The sequence below is a fragment of the Dacryopinax primogenitus genome (assembly GCF_000292625.1).
Source record: "Dacryopinax primogenitus strain DJM-731 SS1 chromosome Unknown DACRYscaffold_23, whole genome shotgun sequence".
Lineage (NCBI taxonomy): Eukaryota > Fungi > Basidiomycota > Dacrymycetes > Dacrymycetales > Dacrymycetaceae > Dacryopinax > Dacryopinax primogenitus.
The window spans coordinates 58,266-72,725 of NW_024467220.1; the positions used below are offsets into that span (position 1 = coordinate 58,266).

A 14,460-nucleotide genomic window follows, 5' to 3' on the forward strand; every position below is an offset into this window, starting at 1 on the left:
GACCGTGTAGACAAACCATGCTTCTCCCAATCAATGTCATTAGCAGATGCTATGTAGATGAAGTTTGTTTAATGCAAATCTGACAGGTGATGTCCTGCAGCATGTGCAGGTCTTGAAGATCAGCCTTATCTTCTGCAAGCCTCTGAGGTTCCTGAACAAGCCAAGCACCTCGATTGAGCTGTGATTGACTGATTCACATTCCTATCATCCTCAGATAAGTGGACTTAGGCAGCTGACTCTCTTGTCTCACTGTCTGCTTGAGGGCCCTAGCTATATTTCTGCCTCTGACATTGGAAATGAAAGTAAATACATACAAATCAAATATTACCAATGGTGCAATTAAGGATTCCATGCAACATCAGAGCACTTACTCCAGGGATTGTTCACTCTAGGTAACACTGGAGTAATGGGCTGCATTACTCAGTGTATCACATATGTATGCCACTATGGAGAGAAGCAAAGGAGAGAACAAACCATTTGGGTTGATGAACATGGGCACATGGGACAAGCCCTGCATGTCATATCCATGAGAAAGCTGGCAAGGCATTGGACAAGCCCTGCACCATCTCCAGTTGCCCATGTGTCGAGCTAGCAGCATTTGTCTGATGGTGAGATGAGGGCAAAGGCATGTGGAACAAGCCCTGCATGCCATCACCGCCCATCTATAAGATAGTGAGCAGAGGGCATGGGATGAGCCCTCCACCATCTGCTCTAGCTAACCCTTGCCATTGAACAGGAGGATCCAGGTGAAGTGAAAAAGAACCCTACCATACTTACCATCTTCAGTCATCCATGTGTCGAGATACCTGCATTCATCTGATGGCAAGATGAGGGCAAAGGCATGTGGGATGAGCCCCGCATGCCATCACCACCCATCTATAAGATAGTGAGCAGAGGGCATGGGACAAGCCCTGCACCATCTGCACCAGCTAACCCTTGCCATCAAATGGGATGCCTGTGCAGGAGAGATAGATCCAACCCTACAGATGCATGATTAGTATATCATGCACCAAATTGGTGCATGATCCAAGGAATGAGGAGAGAAGAGAGTGCAAAGGCCAGGACACACTGATGTGTGACATGTTAAGGCCTTCATTTGCTTCTGGGGAATCTGTTTCTTCTCACACCCAAAGGCCACATTGACGGGTTAAGGCCCAGTTTTGCTTCTGCGGAATCTGCTTCTTCTCACAACCAAAGGCCAGATTGGCGCGTCCAGGCCATCATTTGCTTCCATGGAATTTTGTCTATATATTGCTGGGCACCTCCAGAAAGCTCACTTTAAAAGGACCATCTTCTGAAGAGCTTAAGAACGCCACACATCTGACATGACTTATCAAGATTGCCAATCTCATCTTAACTCATCTTAATTTTCCTCAACAATGACAAAGACAATGACACCCAAGCAGAATCAATCCACCAATAGCAAAACTCCTGGTGGCAAGGCCAAGAACAAGGAACAGGAAGTGCCAATGTCACCAAGTTCAGCCGAAGATCATGTTCCAACAATGAAGGATACACAATGCAGGCGTGATGTAGGCAGCATCATGCTGAACTCTGATGGCAGCCATAGATACAAGACAGTGGGAGCCAGACCCTTGATCCATGTGAAAGGAGCTGAATGGGCATGGGAGCTCAATCACTGGGAGCTTTGTGAGAAAATGGCAAACAGACATAAGCCCATGGTATTGTTTGAATGCCAGTTGGATGAGGGAAGCAAAGACTCACAGGGCATGGGTGATGAAGGGAAGGTAAGCACAGTCCAAGAACTGGAATTCAACCTCATTAGCACATGCATTATAGGGCATTGAAACTGGTAGATTCTACTACATATTGCAGGAGATGGAGATCCATTCAGCTACATACAATGAAATGTAAGTGATCTAACAAAGGGGGTCAGGGCTTGCTGGCTAATTGCTGCTAGTGCCAAACTACCTGAGATCTCCAAGGAGATGTTGAGGTGTGCTTGGAACACCTGCAAGATAGCGAAACCTGGGGAAGAGTCTGGCAACAGCCCAGCCCCTCATGAACTCATGTAATTCAACATATATGAAGATGACCACTTCAACAGGGTGGAGATTGTTGGGCACTTCGAAGAAGACAATGGGGTGTGTAGTTGTTCCTGCAATATCAGTGCAAAGATTCTCATGGGGGAACAGACCTTGTCTTACATTATTCAATGGAAAGCTGAAGCAATTCATGAAAGTAGGACAGATCTGGAAGGACCCATCATACAATTCTTCTGGACAAGGATGCATGCTGAATTGATGTAAGCTTATGGCCTGTTGGATTGAGTTGCTTGACTCATGCATGTCCCAATGGTGAAAGTGCCAGACCTGCACTATTTATGTACTGGAGTATTGTGGTGCAGACAGAAGAATCTGTGGACTTCTCAGAAGTAACCAATATTCTCAGCACAGACATTTTAGAGCTTGAGTTCTTTGTTGGCAGCATCTTCAGCACCCCAATGTTCTTTGATGCAGTGTTGGCAAGTGTGCACAACCACATGGTAGGCAGGAGACTGATTCCCAGACAGGATGTACTGGGCCACCCACGGAAAGCTGTCAACCATCATTGCTATGTGAGCTGAGCCAATTTGTATTAGCAAGTCTGCTAACCCAGATGAATCTGTAGAAATGTTATGTGTGTAAGATAAAGTGGCCAGCATTTGCTGTTACCATATGTGCAACCTGCCTGAAGTTCTTCTGCATTGATTCAAACCATGAGCTGGGATGTGCACATATAATGGGGGAAGAAATCCAGGGCCAGGGAGGGGGGCAAAATCAAGTGCATCCAGTGTAGCAGGTGAGAGACAAATGGGCATGTTAAGGTATGTTGTTCACATGCATAGAACAGAGAGAGTCTCATTGTGCCAGTATCCCTACTCTGGGACACTGAGAGAATGGGATGCACCCAGAAACACAGAACTTGTGACACTGTTTTTCTTCCTGGATGTGGATGCAGAGAAGGTGGTACATTGGATTGAACTGCATGCACAGGCATCCACCTTCATCTTTGACCGAGTCTCTGTACCTGGGGGTGTAAGCAGGCAACAAAGGAGAGTGAATCTACACTGACACAAATCAGCCAAACCATAGAACTGTCCCTGTGACATTGAAGGAAAATGCATCTCCATCTTGGAGCCAGACTGGTGTGCTCGGGTTTCAAGAGCCATTAGCTCCAGGAGCACTGGAGAGAGCAGTGCAAGCACAACTACAGAAAGTGAAGGACGAGTGAGTGTGCTAATCCAGATGTGCAAGGAAAGTACTGAATTAGGTGACAGGTTTGGGATGCATTTCTGAGTAATGATGGTGGTCACTACCAACTGTGACAAGCAAACTGGATGGCTTCTGCTACCTTTTGAAAGGGTATCAGGAGGCAAGTATCATGAAGCTATTGAAGTATGTGGAACTGTGGATCCAAGATGCTTGTGACTGACAGCATCATGCAGGCTATTTATTTGTTCTTTGGCAAAGTCAAGCCTAAGGAGATTTGTGATGACTTGTTACTCATGGTGATTGCATGTTCTGGGAGGAGGATCAGTGGACCAAACCAGGGTATTGCAGCTACAATGTAAGTGAGTTGCGCTGTTAGTGTGAGGCAAAGTAATAAATTGGTTGCAGATCTTACTTCCACAACACCATCACTTTCACAGGGGACTTGCTTGAATGAAGGAAGTTCTCTGCTGGCTTTTTTCACATTTTCCTCACATCTTATATCACCCATGCTCAAGAGTTGCAACCTGCTTTGTTGGGTGCTTATAAGGATCTGAACAAAATCAACATCTATACATTGGCCTCCAATGAGCCATCTTGGAGGATCACCCCAGAAACCCCATGGCTGAACTGGATGGGAAATCCTACAGATCAAGACCATCCAGGTTGTTTCCAACCCATGAAGCTGGACCACCAACACCCAACAAGCATGATGTTTTGGTGCCAAGATATGCTGTGTGACAGCCAGAGAACCTTCCATTTCAGACAAGGGGAAAATGGAGTCTACTCTCATGGACCAGGAACTGATTATCAGAGGCTGCAAATTGAAGTCAAGCTCAGCAAAACACCAATGTGTATAGCGATATGTCACAGCCTTGGAGAGGTGCAGTGGGTGCCTGGCACATCTGCTTGACATCAGGGAACTAGCTCTTCAAGCACCCACCTGGTTGCAGCTGGACAGCCATAAGAAGCTGCATGCCTCAGAAGAGAGCAGTGCACTGCCCAAACTGCCAAGGAACCAACCAGACCAGCCAGAGGTGATCAGGCCATCTGACATGGAAATATCAGAGGAAGATAGGAGCAGGAGGGCTGCAAGATGTACTTTCAGTGAGAGAAATGCAGAAATGGAGACGCAAATCTTGGGTGAATTGTCACCAACCAAACCAAACCTGAGCATGACCAATGCCTCAGATAGAAAGGCTAACAACTGAAAAGTCACATGAGGTGGGGGAAGGAAGAGAAAGAATTCTGCACAGAGTACTGTGGCAACAATGACCAAAACAAAAGGGGGAAGATGGATGAAGGTGGGTCAAGCTTGTCTGTAGTGGGTCCAAAGATCAAGGGAATGTATTGGGGAAGAGGCAAGAACTATAACTGGGACAAGATATTGGCAGAGGAATAGGAGAGTAAATACTGTGGTACTATTGTGTACAGATGGGAAAGGTAGAGGCAAGGGCCAATCTTGCTTGAGCTCATCACCTGCCTTTGATCAATGTACATTATAGGTATACTCTATGTAAGCAGGTATGACAATGCAGTTCCAAAGCCTCCCAAAAGGGCACAATACAACATTACATCCAAGTAGAGTGTTTGGGGGCTTTGAGAAGCTGGATCAGCCATGTGAGACTGGATGGATTTGAGGACAGTCATTTGAATGGTATTATATGACTGAATCAAGGATGTCCATGATAACTCTTCCTGCTTGCATCTAAAAAGGAGTCAGAATTGTAGGCACTGCTATGGAATCTCATGCACTGTTCAAAATAGGCTTGATCTGCTGCATCTTGTTCTCTGTTTTGCTCATTCTGCTCATTGACCTTGAGCTTCTTTCCACCTTGGCCAATGGGCCATGCCAAAAAAGTGCTGGTATCAACTTGATTGGTGGTGATCATGCAAAATATGTCCTCTTGAATGTCTTTCACCATCTTCTCAGCTTCAGGGGACAATGCAGGTAGATCTGCAATGCAAGTAACATTGGCTTTCTTGTGCTGCTTCATGGTTTGTACATCAGTTGCTGGTGAGATTTCTAGCTGGGCTGCTCAATACATGCACCATTGGAGAAGAGTTCACATTCGTCTGGCAGGAGGAACTTCTGGGTCATAGTGAAGATGTTGGTAATGCAGGTGGGGAAAGACTTGCCATTGAGGATCATTAGTGTGAACCTGACTGTGGGTTCTGACATTTCGGTGGCTATGCCTGTCCTCAGCGACTCCAACCTACTGGGCTGCAGCATCATCTGCCCACAGCCAACCAACAAAATGAACAACTGTGATCATGCCATTGCTTTTGAGAGAGTGGAAGCTCTTATTCGTCCAGATGTGCAGGTAAGTGTCTCTTTTTTTTCTCTTGAACATGCTGGCTGAGTCTTATAGTGCCAGGCAGATGAAATTGCTGAATCCATGGGCATTGTCTTCATGAGTGGCCTGCTCATTGAATGAGCAGCAACACTGTATACCAGACTAGCCTGCAACTTGATTATGGGCATTGGAATTCTCCCTGCACTTTTTGCGGGGCTGGTGTTTGGCTTCATGCAGTTTGTTCTCTACCACATGAAGAATGGTGCCCATGGGATGTTTGACAGAATGGACTTTTTTGCTTGGTCCTTAATGATTGGAGGTGCATTGCTGTGCATTGCTATAATAATTGTCATAGTAATGTTTCATTAGCTAGCTAGAAGTGCAACTCATATATGACATGTTCAGGAAAACAGGGTGGCATAATGAGAAAAAAAAAGTAGAAGCCAGAAGATATTGATATTTGGTTACATAAGAAAGAGGGAAATGGAAATGCCCTACACACAGGGTCCTGAAGCGGAGGCAGACTGCCGAGCTCAGCCAAGGAGCCTAAATACCTCCGTAAAATTTAAGCGAACTAGGCCCTTCCGGCTTTCTACATTGAGGCCGCTGGCGCCATTACGCGTCCCCCGTCTGTGGTCTCGTGACTTTGCTTACGTACCTGACCCCCGGCTAATGGTGCAAGTTTTCACGTGCCGAAATGGGTTCCCCGCACTTGACTCCTTTCGGCATATCAAACAACCAGTCAGCATCGGCGATGCAGGCCCCCTTTCTTGTCTACTCCATCACTTCCAACTTCAATATTCAGGAGAGTTCAGAATGAAAGTCGAGGATAGCTTCCAATTGGAGCAATACAAGTTGCCGAAGAACGTCTACGATGCTACCAGATCACTCAACGCACTCTTGAGGCGGATACTTCCCGAATCGGTACGGAAGACCGTCGAGGCCGATCTACGTCGATTTGCTAAACGAATACACGATGGAGGTTATTAAATATTTTCTGACGCGGGGTTGGTACTCATTCTGGTTCAGAGATCGAAGAAGTTGGTCGATTGGCAGAAGGACCGCATAACGAACCGCGTCTGGTGCAGTATGACCATTACGGGCGCCGAGTTGACAGGCTAGAGACGAGCGAGGGATGGAGGAAGCTGAAGGATATTGCAGCTGAGGAAGGGTGTGTGATCATTTTATTCCAAACCCTGTACTGTCGCTCACGCAGAACAGAATCGTCGGTATTGCGTTTGAACGGCAGACTGGCGAGTATGCTCGGGTACACCAATTCGCCAAGGTTCGTCCATCCCATACGCCCAACAATAATATACTGAGATGATGTCAGATCTATCTGTGGGTGGGCGATTCTCGGGTGGTAGGATGTCCTATGTCGATGACCGACGGAGCTGCGCGAGGTACAGCTCCGTGTCGTGACAATCCCACATGCGCGCTCACCCAGACGCAGTAATCGAGAAATACGGCACACCCTTGATGAAGAGCTCTATCCTACCACTTCTCACTACTAGGGACACCACCCACGCCTGGACAGCGGGGCAGTTTATGACCGAAAAGCCCGGTGGGTCCGACGTCTCGCGTACCGAAACCGTGGCCACACGCGCACCTGGCCAAGGGAGCACCATCCAACCTGGGGATTTGTATATCCTCGATGGCTTCAAATGGTTCTCGAGCGCTACAGACGGGAACGTTGCTCTCTCCCTCGCACGCACCGGTGGGCCTGGAAGCAGCGGGCTAAGCCTGTTCCTCCTCCCTCTCAAGGCACGTTCCTTCCTCCCCGGCTCAGAGGCAAGCAACAACGGCGTTTTTGTCCACCGGATGAAGCAGAAGATCGGTACCCGTGCAGTGCCTACCGCTGAGCTCTCCATTACTGGCGCGCATGCGTATCTGGTCGGCGAGCTCGGGCAGGGAGTGAGGAATATCGCTACGGTCCTGAATATCACGCGAATGCACAGCGCTTTCCATGCCGTTGGCTCGGTCGGAAGGGCGCTAATGATTGCGACCTCGTACGCCGGAGTCAGGAAAGTGCTGAACACCAACACAGGGGAGTACGTCCTCCTTCAGGACCTTCCCATCCACACCTCCTTCCTGCTGGACACCGCACTCTTGCATCACGCACTGCTGCACCTGCTCATCCCACTTTCTCTCTTTCTGGGCAAGTCCGAGCTAGGAAGCTCCACTCCTGCTGAAGAAAGCCGCCTTCGCCTCCTCACCCCTGTGGCGAAAGCATTTGCCGGCCAGCGCGCGTCCAAGTCCGTGCAGGACTGTATAGAGGCCCTAGGAGGGTTAGGGTATATGGAGGAGGAACCGCTGAGTCGGCTGATGAGGGACTCTTTGGTGGAACGGATTTGGGAGGGAACGGGGAGTGTCCTGGCGGGAGATGTATGCCGGGTTATTGGAAAGTCCAAACACAAGGCGATGGATTACTATCTTGAGGTATGTTGCACCCCTGCTACGCAGAAAGAGGTACGCATCATATCGTACCGTAGTGGGCATACAGTATTCTAGCTTCCTCAACACCACATCCCTCTGTTTCCCTGCTCACAGCCCAGCTGCACACTATCTCCCACGCAACACATCGCGTCGCCAAAGGATCCTACGACCCCCGTCTGCCCCCAGCGCTCCTCGCTGCTTTGGGGTATACGACAGCCTCCCTGTCCATGGTCCAACAGGCGAACTGGGCCAGCCAAACGCCAGGAGAAGAGGGAGAGTTGGAATGGGAGATGCTGAACCGCTGGCTCGGAAAGGCGGGAGAGAGCTTGAGGGAGCTGGAGAGACTGGCGGTAGGGGAAGGACAGAAGGAATTGGAGGTCGAGAGGGTTATTGTTCATGGAAGGGCAAAACTTTGAGGACTGGTTGCTTGACTCTGGGGGAAGGATAGGAAACGGGAAATGGCTGATCGGATAGTTATTTCTATTCTTCTTGGATCAATATCGTACAATACACCCGCTCAATCTCCTAGATGTCTGCCCCGCAGCGCGTCAAACAAACACAGCAACCCAAACCTCCATACATCCCACCCCCTTCATCCCTTCCACTCTATCCACAGCGGCTTGGGTGGCGTCCCGCAGGGCGAAGATGACCCCCCTCTCCCTCTCATCCTGCACGTTCTCCTTCACTTCCTCCTCAAACGCAGGGTCGAGCACATCTCCTACCTCCCATCTCCCATCTAGCAACCGAAGCTCGGGTGTGATGCTACGCTCCGACTCGAGTGACCAGCCAGCTTCCTGTGCCAAGGTTTTGATAGCAGAGGGGGAGAGGACGGTGCGGACATTAGACTCGCTCGATGGCTTGCGGCATTCCAGCGCAGCCTGCGTAAGCGCGGCGAACACATGTGCTTGCCCCTCCTTCAGAGAAGCAGAGAGGCTCCATTCGCCTATGCAGAGATTGGTACAGCGTGCTCGGAGGGCGCGGAGAGTACTGAGCAGCAGGGAAGGGGAGGAGAAGTACCACAAGCAGTGGGCGAGGACAGCAGTGTCGAACTGGCTGGAGGATGAGAGATAGTCAATTGGAGAGGATTGCACCCATGTGATGTGAGCTCCTAGGGGGCCGGAGGAGAGATGCGCTTGGGCGTCGCCGATCGTGAATGGTGCACCTGTGAAATATTAGATAACCTGCAGGAGGTGGAAGGCACAGGACGCACCATAGTCCAAAGGCGCAGGATCGACAGCGACGACCTGACCCTTCCCTCCCTCCTGGGCGACAGCAGCAGCCAGAACAGCAGTCATATCCCCCTGCCCGCATCCCACTTCCAGTATTCGACTCCCGGGTGCGATGGGGGAGAAATGCAAGAGGAGGGCGAGCCGGTGCCCCGTTTGTGCGTGTTGGATGCTGAGGTTGCTGCCGTGCAGGCAGAGGGGGGCGATGGCGTCGGCTGTGATGGGGACGGGCATCGTCAGTCGAGTACGGGGGAAGGAGCAGCTTGGAGTGAGAGAAGTGGAAGACTGGCTGCAGGTTGGTCGAATGCTCTTCTTCCCGAGACGTCCAACACGTTCAAGTGACTCGACGCGACTCGACCATCTTCCCTCCCACACGGACGACCACCATCATGGAGCTCTGATGACGCGAACAGGCGGCTATTTCGGCATTCATATATCTTGTTCGATAATACCTAGTTTTCGGGCTGTTCCTCTCTGGGTAGTTGGATGACTGGAACTTCTATCGCGTACGCCTGGTGCTCCGGGTCCTTGGGGATGAGGTACTGCACGTCGGCCGGCTTCCATATGCTCGGTCTGACTGGTTTGGGGCTGTAGCAAAGACTTATCTGACTAGTCAGGGGCTCCACCAAGGCGAACGCTTGACTGGTCATTCTAGAACCTGGCAGACTTGTCCACTTGCCTGATTTAGATGCAAGCGGAAAATTCGACCCACCGAGATGTTTGCTGTATTCAGCACTGGCTTCACCAAGACTTGCGCTTGACCAGTCACTCCAGAATCCCAGGGTACTTGTCTCCGGGCTATCGTACCTCGATGAACGAGCGGGAAATTCGACACATACTTGCGGTAGCCTCGCTTGTAGTACGGGGGTGCATGCCCACATCGGATCATAATAGAGAATCTCTTGTGGCGCAACACACTCCTCATACCCCTTGCTCTCTCGCTGTCCCATCTCGCCCTCCCATCCCATGCCCCCCAGGAAACTCATATTCTCCCCCAGCACTTTCCTGCCCAAGTCCTCCGGGACGAAGCTGCGGGGTATATCCCTCGCCCTCGTTGCTGCCCTCGTCCTGGCCCTCGTGTTGAACATAGGGGCTCTGTTCATGCATGTCAAGATCCTCTCCCGTGGAAGTAAGGAGTACAGTGCGCCTTCCCTTTTCTCAAGCTTTGCGTGTATGATACTGACAACATGCAGCGTACTTGGAAGGGGACCGACCCCGAGAGCTGCCCATCAAAGTCCGCACGGTAAACATGGGCTTCCACGACGACCCGGAGCACTACGCCATGGCCGGTATCCCCGCTTGGGCAGAATGGAACGCCATCCGCCCTCACGGCAAGGGCTTCGCCTTCCTAGGGGAAGAATACTTCGCTTTCGGCGTCTCTATGTGGCACCAGATGCACTGTCTGAACCATATCCGCGCTGCTCTTGTAAACGGGGACGACGGCTCCGACCATACAGAACACTGCTTCCACTATTTGAGGCAAGGTATCCTCTGCGCAGCGGATACGACGCTCGAGCCTGGGGGGACAGGGATGCTGATAGAGAATGGGGACAAGGTCGCTACGGGGGGAGGGGTAGTGCATACATGTAGGGATTGGAGACAGGTGCATGATTGGATGGAGGAGAAACATGCGGGGTGGACGGAGGAGCAGCAAGTGAGGATTAATGTGCCTAGTGGACATGCAGGACATGGAGAAGGACAGGAGAAGAATGAGCATGAGGATCATGAGGGACACGGCAGCTATTAGGTGCAGTATTAGGCTGAAATTCATGAGAGTTTCCTACGGTAGTGTTGTTATCGAGGAATAAAACGATTTCTTGCTTCTCACCTTGCTTCGGTAATAAGGACTCGGCGATAAGGCAACCGGCGCTTCCCGCCTTCTCTTAGCTGTCTCTCTGCAGCACACGACCACCAACAACTAGACATTTACTCTTACACCATCTTCACTTTAATATTTTACCAGTGAATGTATCACAATGGCACTCAACGACGAGCTGAGCAGTGTCGTATGTCTTCTATCTCTCACCAACAATCCCTGCTAACACCCCACAGGCAGGATGGATGTCCATCGCCTGCTGGTGCGTCAGCGCCCTACCCCTCGTACGCTCTCCCCATCTCACGCATTCCATTCTGAACTACAAGGATCATCGTCTACACCCCGCAGATATACGAGAACTACACGCTCAAGTCTGGAGAGGGGCTCAGTGTACTGTTTGTGGTCATATGGCTTGCCGGAGACTTGTGTAATCTGGGAGGGGCGCTTATGGCTGGTCTGATTCCGACTGTTATCATACTCGCTGTTTATGTGCGTATCCGCTTTTTGGAATAAAGCAGTTACTGATGTGCTTCAAGTACACACTCTGCGACCTCACTCTCCTAGGACAGATCTACTACTACCGGCACGTCCACCCAACACATATAGCCCGTGTCTCCCCAACGCCGAGCGAGACCGATCCGCTCCTCTCCCCCTCCTCCTCAGAACTCGTTGCCACCGCGAAACCCACCTCCTCGGTATGGAAGAAAGTGCTCATCTACGTCCTCGCGGTGTGCTTCGTCCTTGCAAGCGGGGCGATAGCTTGGGCTGTAACGAGAGGGAAGGAGGTTGGCACGCCGGGACCTGGGGAGGGAGAGGGCGATGTACTGGAATGGAAGAGCCAGCTGATAGGATGGTGTAGCGCCGTCCTCTACTGTGCATCCCCCATCTCTTCCAGCTCCGCACACTAACATGTTGCAGTGGGTTCCCGCATCCCCCAGATCCTCAAGAACCGCGAGACCAAATGCGCAGGTCTATCCCTAGCACTGTTTATCTTCGCCGTAGCGGGTAACGTCACATACGTACTGTCGATATGCATCAAGAGCATGCAGTGGCGGTATTTGCTGGCGAACTCCAGTTGGCTGGCAGGTGCGTCTCTCAATGTTCAGCCGGTTTCTATAACGGCCGACGATATCCGGCGTGTAGGGAGCGGACTGACGGTGTTCTTGGACTTCATCGTATGTCTCTTTATGTAGAAGTTTCGTATACTAATAGCCATGCAGGTTCTAGGTCAGTTCTTCTACTACCGAAAAGAGCGGCTGGCGCTTGTGGAAGATCCTGTACTGGAATCGGAAGAGTCATAATTTCCTGCAAGTTCAGGGACAGAAAAGTGGGGAAACGCATATCGGACCCTTTATGTACTAACGTACAGTACAAAATTGGAAATAGAATCGCTAGCAAACCACAACGTGCCCATATCTTTCCTCTCTTCGACCCTCCCATCCGGGAACCGCGCAGGCGTCCTCTCCACCCTCTGTTACAAGATTGTTCATGAAGTCCACCAACAGCATGGGATTGGCATTTGTACTGTTCGGCGAGGGTAGCCAGTCAGTCATGTGAACGTCCTCAGGAACATCGCCGAGTTAGCACGAATCTATTGTGTATTTTCACAGTGAGTAGACAATGACTTTCCAGCGTTTTCCGTAAGATGCAACAATCCCTGACTGGCCAGGATCGGAAATTTCCAGCAAAAGAAGATACCGTGGACCCGACTCGGAGATGTGCCCTATTTCGGCTTCCTGTTCGGACGAGCAACGGAATTGTCGTGTTCGGTTCACCAGGCCTCGAAGTTGGGAGACGTTTAGAACAGCTGGAATCCATGCCTCAACGTTCGAGCTCTGAAGATGAAGACACTCTGTGGGGTTTTGACCCTGCACCCATCGCCTATATAATTGAACCGTCCCTTCGCCGCTATCCTTTTCCTCAGCAGAACAAGTCGCCGCTGAGGTTGCGATCCGATTTTTCTCGACTTCACAGCAATGCAGCGCATCCTCGTAACTCTCCTGGCTCTCGCCACTCTTGGCATCAACGCGATCCCCGTCGATACTCCTGGTAAGCCTATCTGACGTTTTGGAAAGAGAAATCGTGCTTAGTTTATACAGATGGCACGATCGCTCCGCTTGATCATGCCAGTGAAGAGCTAACGCATGTCTACGGGCTCGACGAGGAAGAGAGCTACATGCGAAAGCGTGAAGTTGCGCCGGGACATTCGTACACTCTTGACAAAGACGAGCATTATGAGGCCAGAGACAAGCCTCCTAGTCCACCCGCCCACTCGTACACCTTAGATGCGGACGAAAGCCTCAAGATCAAGCGCGAGGAGCCAAGCCATTCGTACACACTCGACGAAGATGAGGAGTACAAGGTCAAGCGGGAGAAGGCCCACTCCTACACTCTGGATGAGGATGAAGAGTACAAAGTCAAGCGCGAAAAGGCTCACTCCTACACTCTAGATGAGGATGAAGAGTACAAAGTTAAGCGCGAGACGGCTCACTACTACAACCTTGATGAGGACGAGCAGTACTAGAAATACACGCAACTCAGAGCCACCTATCTACCTATTGTCGTAACAGCTACAGAAATTGTGTACCAATAGTTGTTTCTCACCGACTCAAATCCTGTTTTGTCAATAAACGATGTCTTGTTGCTACATGTTATGATCTGTTGTGGATCCGGCGATTGAGAGTGCAATGATGATGCGGTTGGATGACTCGTGCAGTGCGAGACAGATGTCGCATAAACCGAGAGGAGCCCGCCTCATCCTCTTTGAAGGCTTTTGAATCTAACCGGTCTCAGGTTCCCCGACTCGAACATAGAGATTTCTGAAAGTGCAGGAATAAGAGACGTCAAAGATTAGTATTTGTCCCCCTTGTCTCGTCTTTGAGATCGGAGTTTTACCTCCTCGGCTCCGAGACATTTTTGTCGAATCCATCCCAATTGGGCAATAAATAATAAGCAGTTCCAGAGGAAGGTATAAAAGCTAGCAGAGCGGCGGCGACGATCCCCGATGTTCCCGACATGCCAGACGGGGTGCAAGAGACGCGTCGACGCGACTGATTTGCAGGTCTTGCCTTTGAAGCCGGAGTTTTATCTCGGCTCCGAGACATTTTTGTCGAATCCATCCCAAGTTTGAAGTGGGCAAAACATAATAACAGTATTCTAGATCGCATTTTCTCATTAACAGAAGTTGGAGCTAATAAAAATAAAAGCCATTTCTATTTTGACAGATGACGTTTGCATGTGAATTGAGCAAAAGAAATTAATAGTCGCGGGGACAATACTTTTATCTCGTTTCGGAGCCACAGATGGGAATCGAACAAGCGACCCCAACGTCTGTCTATGTGGGTTCACGATATAGTAACCCCAGTGACCTTAACCACTGCACCATCGAACTGGCGGCGAGGGGAGACCCCTGTTCTTCACTTTTCACGACCTACAGGGCTCTTGCCTCCGCCCTTATAAATTTACCTTTTGCC

At 50.3% G+C, this 14,460-nt stretch overlaps 6 protein-coding genes across 6 annotated transcripts; 5 read left to right on the forward strand and 1 right to left on the reverse strand.

Annotated features, from left to right (window-relative positions):
• Positions 1-1,379: 1,379 nt before the first annotated feature.
• DACRYDRAFT_18685 (uncharacterized protein) lies at positions 1,380-3,234 on the forward strand (the record flags this gene model as incomplete). Its single annotated transcript, XM_040771376.1, has 7 exons — positions 1,380-1,748; positions 1,801-1,871; positions 1,922-2,032; positions 2,069-2,105; positions 2,369-2,506; positions 2,874-3,038; positions 3,085-3,234. 7 exons carry the CDS (start codon positions 1,380-1,382, stop codon positions 3,232-3,234), a joined length of 1,041 nt encoding a protein of 346 aa, XP_040624163.1.
• Positions 3,235-6,325: 3,091 nt separating this feature from the next.
• On the forward strand, positions 6,326-8,361 carry DACRYDRAFT_59276 (acyl-CoA dehydrogenase/oxidase C-terminal; the record flags this gene model as incomplete). The annotated part of the gene is made up of 6 exons (XM_040775550.1): positions 6,326-6,491; positions 6,551-6,680; positions 6,731-6,794; positions 6,843-6,912; positions 6,963-7,948; positions 8,002-8,361. 6 exons carry the CDS (start codon positions 6,326-6,328, stop codon positions 8,359-8,361), a joined length of 1,776 nt encoding a protein of 591 aa, XP_040624164.1.
• A 100-nt stretch (positions 8,362-8,461) lies between these two features.
• On the reverse strand, positions 8,462-9,280 carry DACRYDRAFT_25090 (uncharacterized protein). The gene is made up of 2 exons (XM_040774004.1): positions 9,156-9,280; positions 8,462-9,107 (listed from the first exon to the last, which is right to left on the reverse strand). The coding sequence occupies exons 1-2, from the start codon at positions 9,238-9,240 to the stop codon at positions 8,494-8,496; spliced, it is 699 nt and encodes a 232-aa protein (XP_040624165.1). The 5' UTR covers positions 9,241-9,280; the 3' UTR covers positions 8,462-8,493.
• Positions 9,281-10,137: 857 nt separating this feature from the next.
• DACRYDRAFT_18688 (uncharacterized protein) lies at positions 10,138-10,918 on the forward strand (the record flags this gene model as incomplete). The annotated part of the gene is made up of 2 exons (XM_040771377.1): positions 10,138-10,312; positions 10,365-10,918. 2 exons carry the CDS (start codon positions 10,138-10,140, stop codon positions 10,916-10,918), a joined length of 729 nt encoding a protein of 242 aa, XP_040624166.1.
• A 178-nt stretch (positions 10,919-11,096) lies between these two features.
• DACRYDRAFT_102407 (PQ-loop-domain-containing protein) lies at positions 11,097-12,379 on the forward strand. Its single transcript, XM_040767633.1, has 7 exons — positions 11,097-11,177; positions 11,224-11,249; positions 11,314-11,476; positions 11,524-11,860; positions 11,906-12,073; positions 12,131-12,162; positions 12,208-12,379. The coding sequence occupies exons 1-7, from the start codon at positions 11,148-11,150 to the stop codon at positions 12,286-12,288; spliced, it is 837 nt and encodes a 278-aa protein (XP_040624167.1). The 5' UTR covers positions 11,097-11,147; the 3' UTR covers positions 12,289-12,379.
• A 584-nt stretch (positions 12,380-12,963) lies between these two features.
• DACRYDRAFT_18690 (uncharacterized protein) lies at positions 12,964-13,511 on the forward strand (the record flags this gene model as incomplete). Its single annotated transcript, XM_040771378.1, has 2 exons — positions 12,964-13,036; positions 13,087-13,511. The coding sequence occupies 2 exons, from the start codon at positions 12,964-12,966 to the stop codon at positions 13,509-13,511; spliced, it is 498 nt and encodes a 165-aa protein (XP_040624168.1).
• Between the last annotated feature and the right edge of the window lie 949 nt (positions 13,512-14,460).

Coding starts and splice junctions, on each gene's coding strand:
- DACRYDRAFT_25090 (XM_040774004.1), bottom strand. CDS start 9,240: ATGACTGCTGTTCTGGCTGCTGCTGTCGCCCAGGAGGGAGGGAAGGGT. Junction 9,108..9,155: donor TCCTGCGCCTTTGGACTATG/GTGCGTCCTGTG, acceptor AATATTTCACAG/GTGCACCATTCACGATCGGC.
- DACRYDRAFT_102407 (XM_040767633.1), top strand. CDS start 11,148: ATGGCACTCAACGACGAGCTGAGCAGTGTC. Junction 11,477..11,523: donor TTATCATACTCGCTGTTTAT/GTGCGTATCCGC, acceptor ATGTGCTTCAAG/TACACACTCTGCGACCTCAC. Junction 12,074..12,130: donor GAACTCCAGTTGGCTGGCAG/GTGCGTCTCTCA, acceptor TCCGGCGTGTAG/GGAGCGGACTGACGGTGTTC.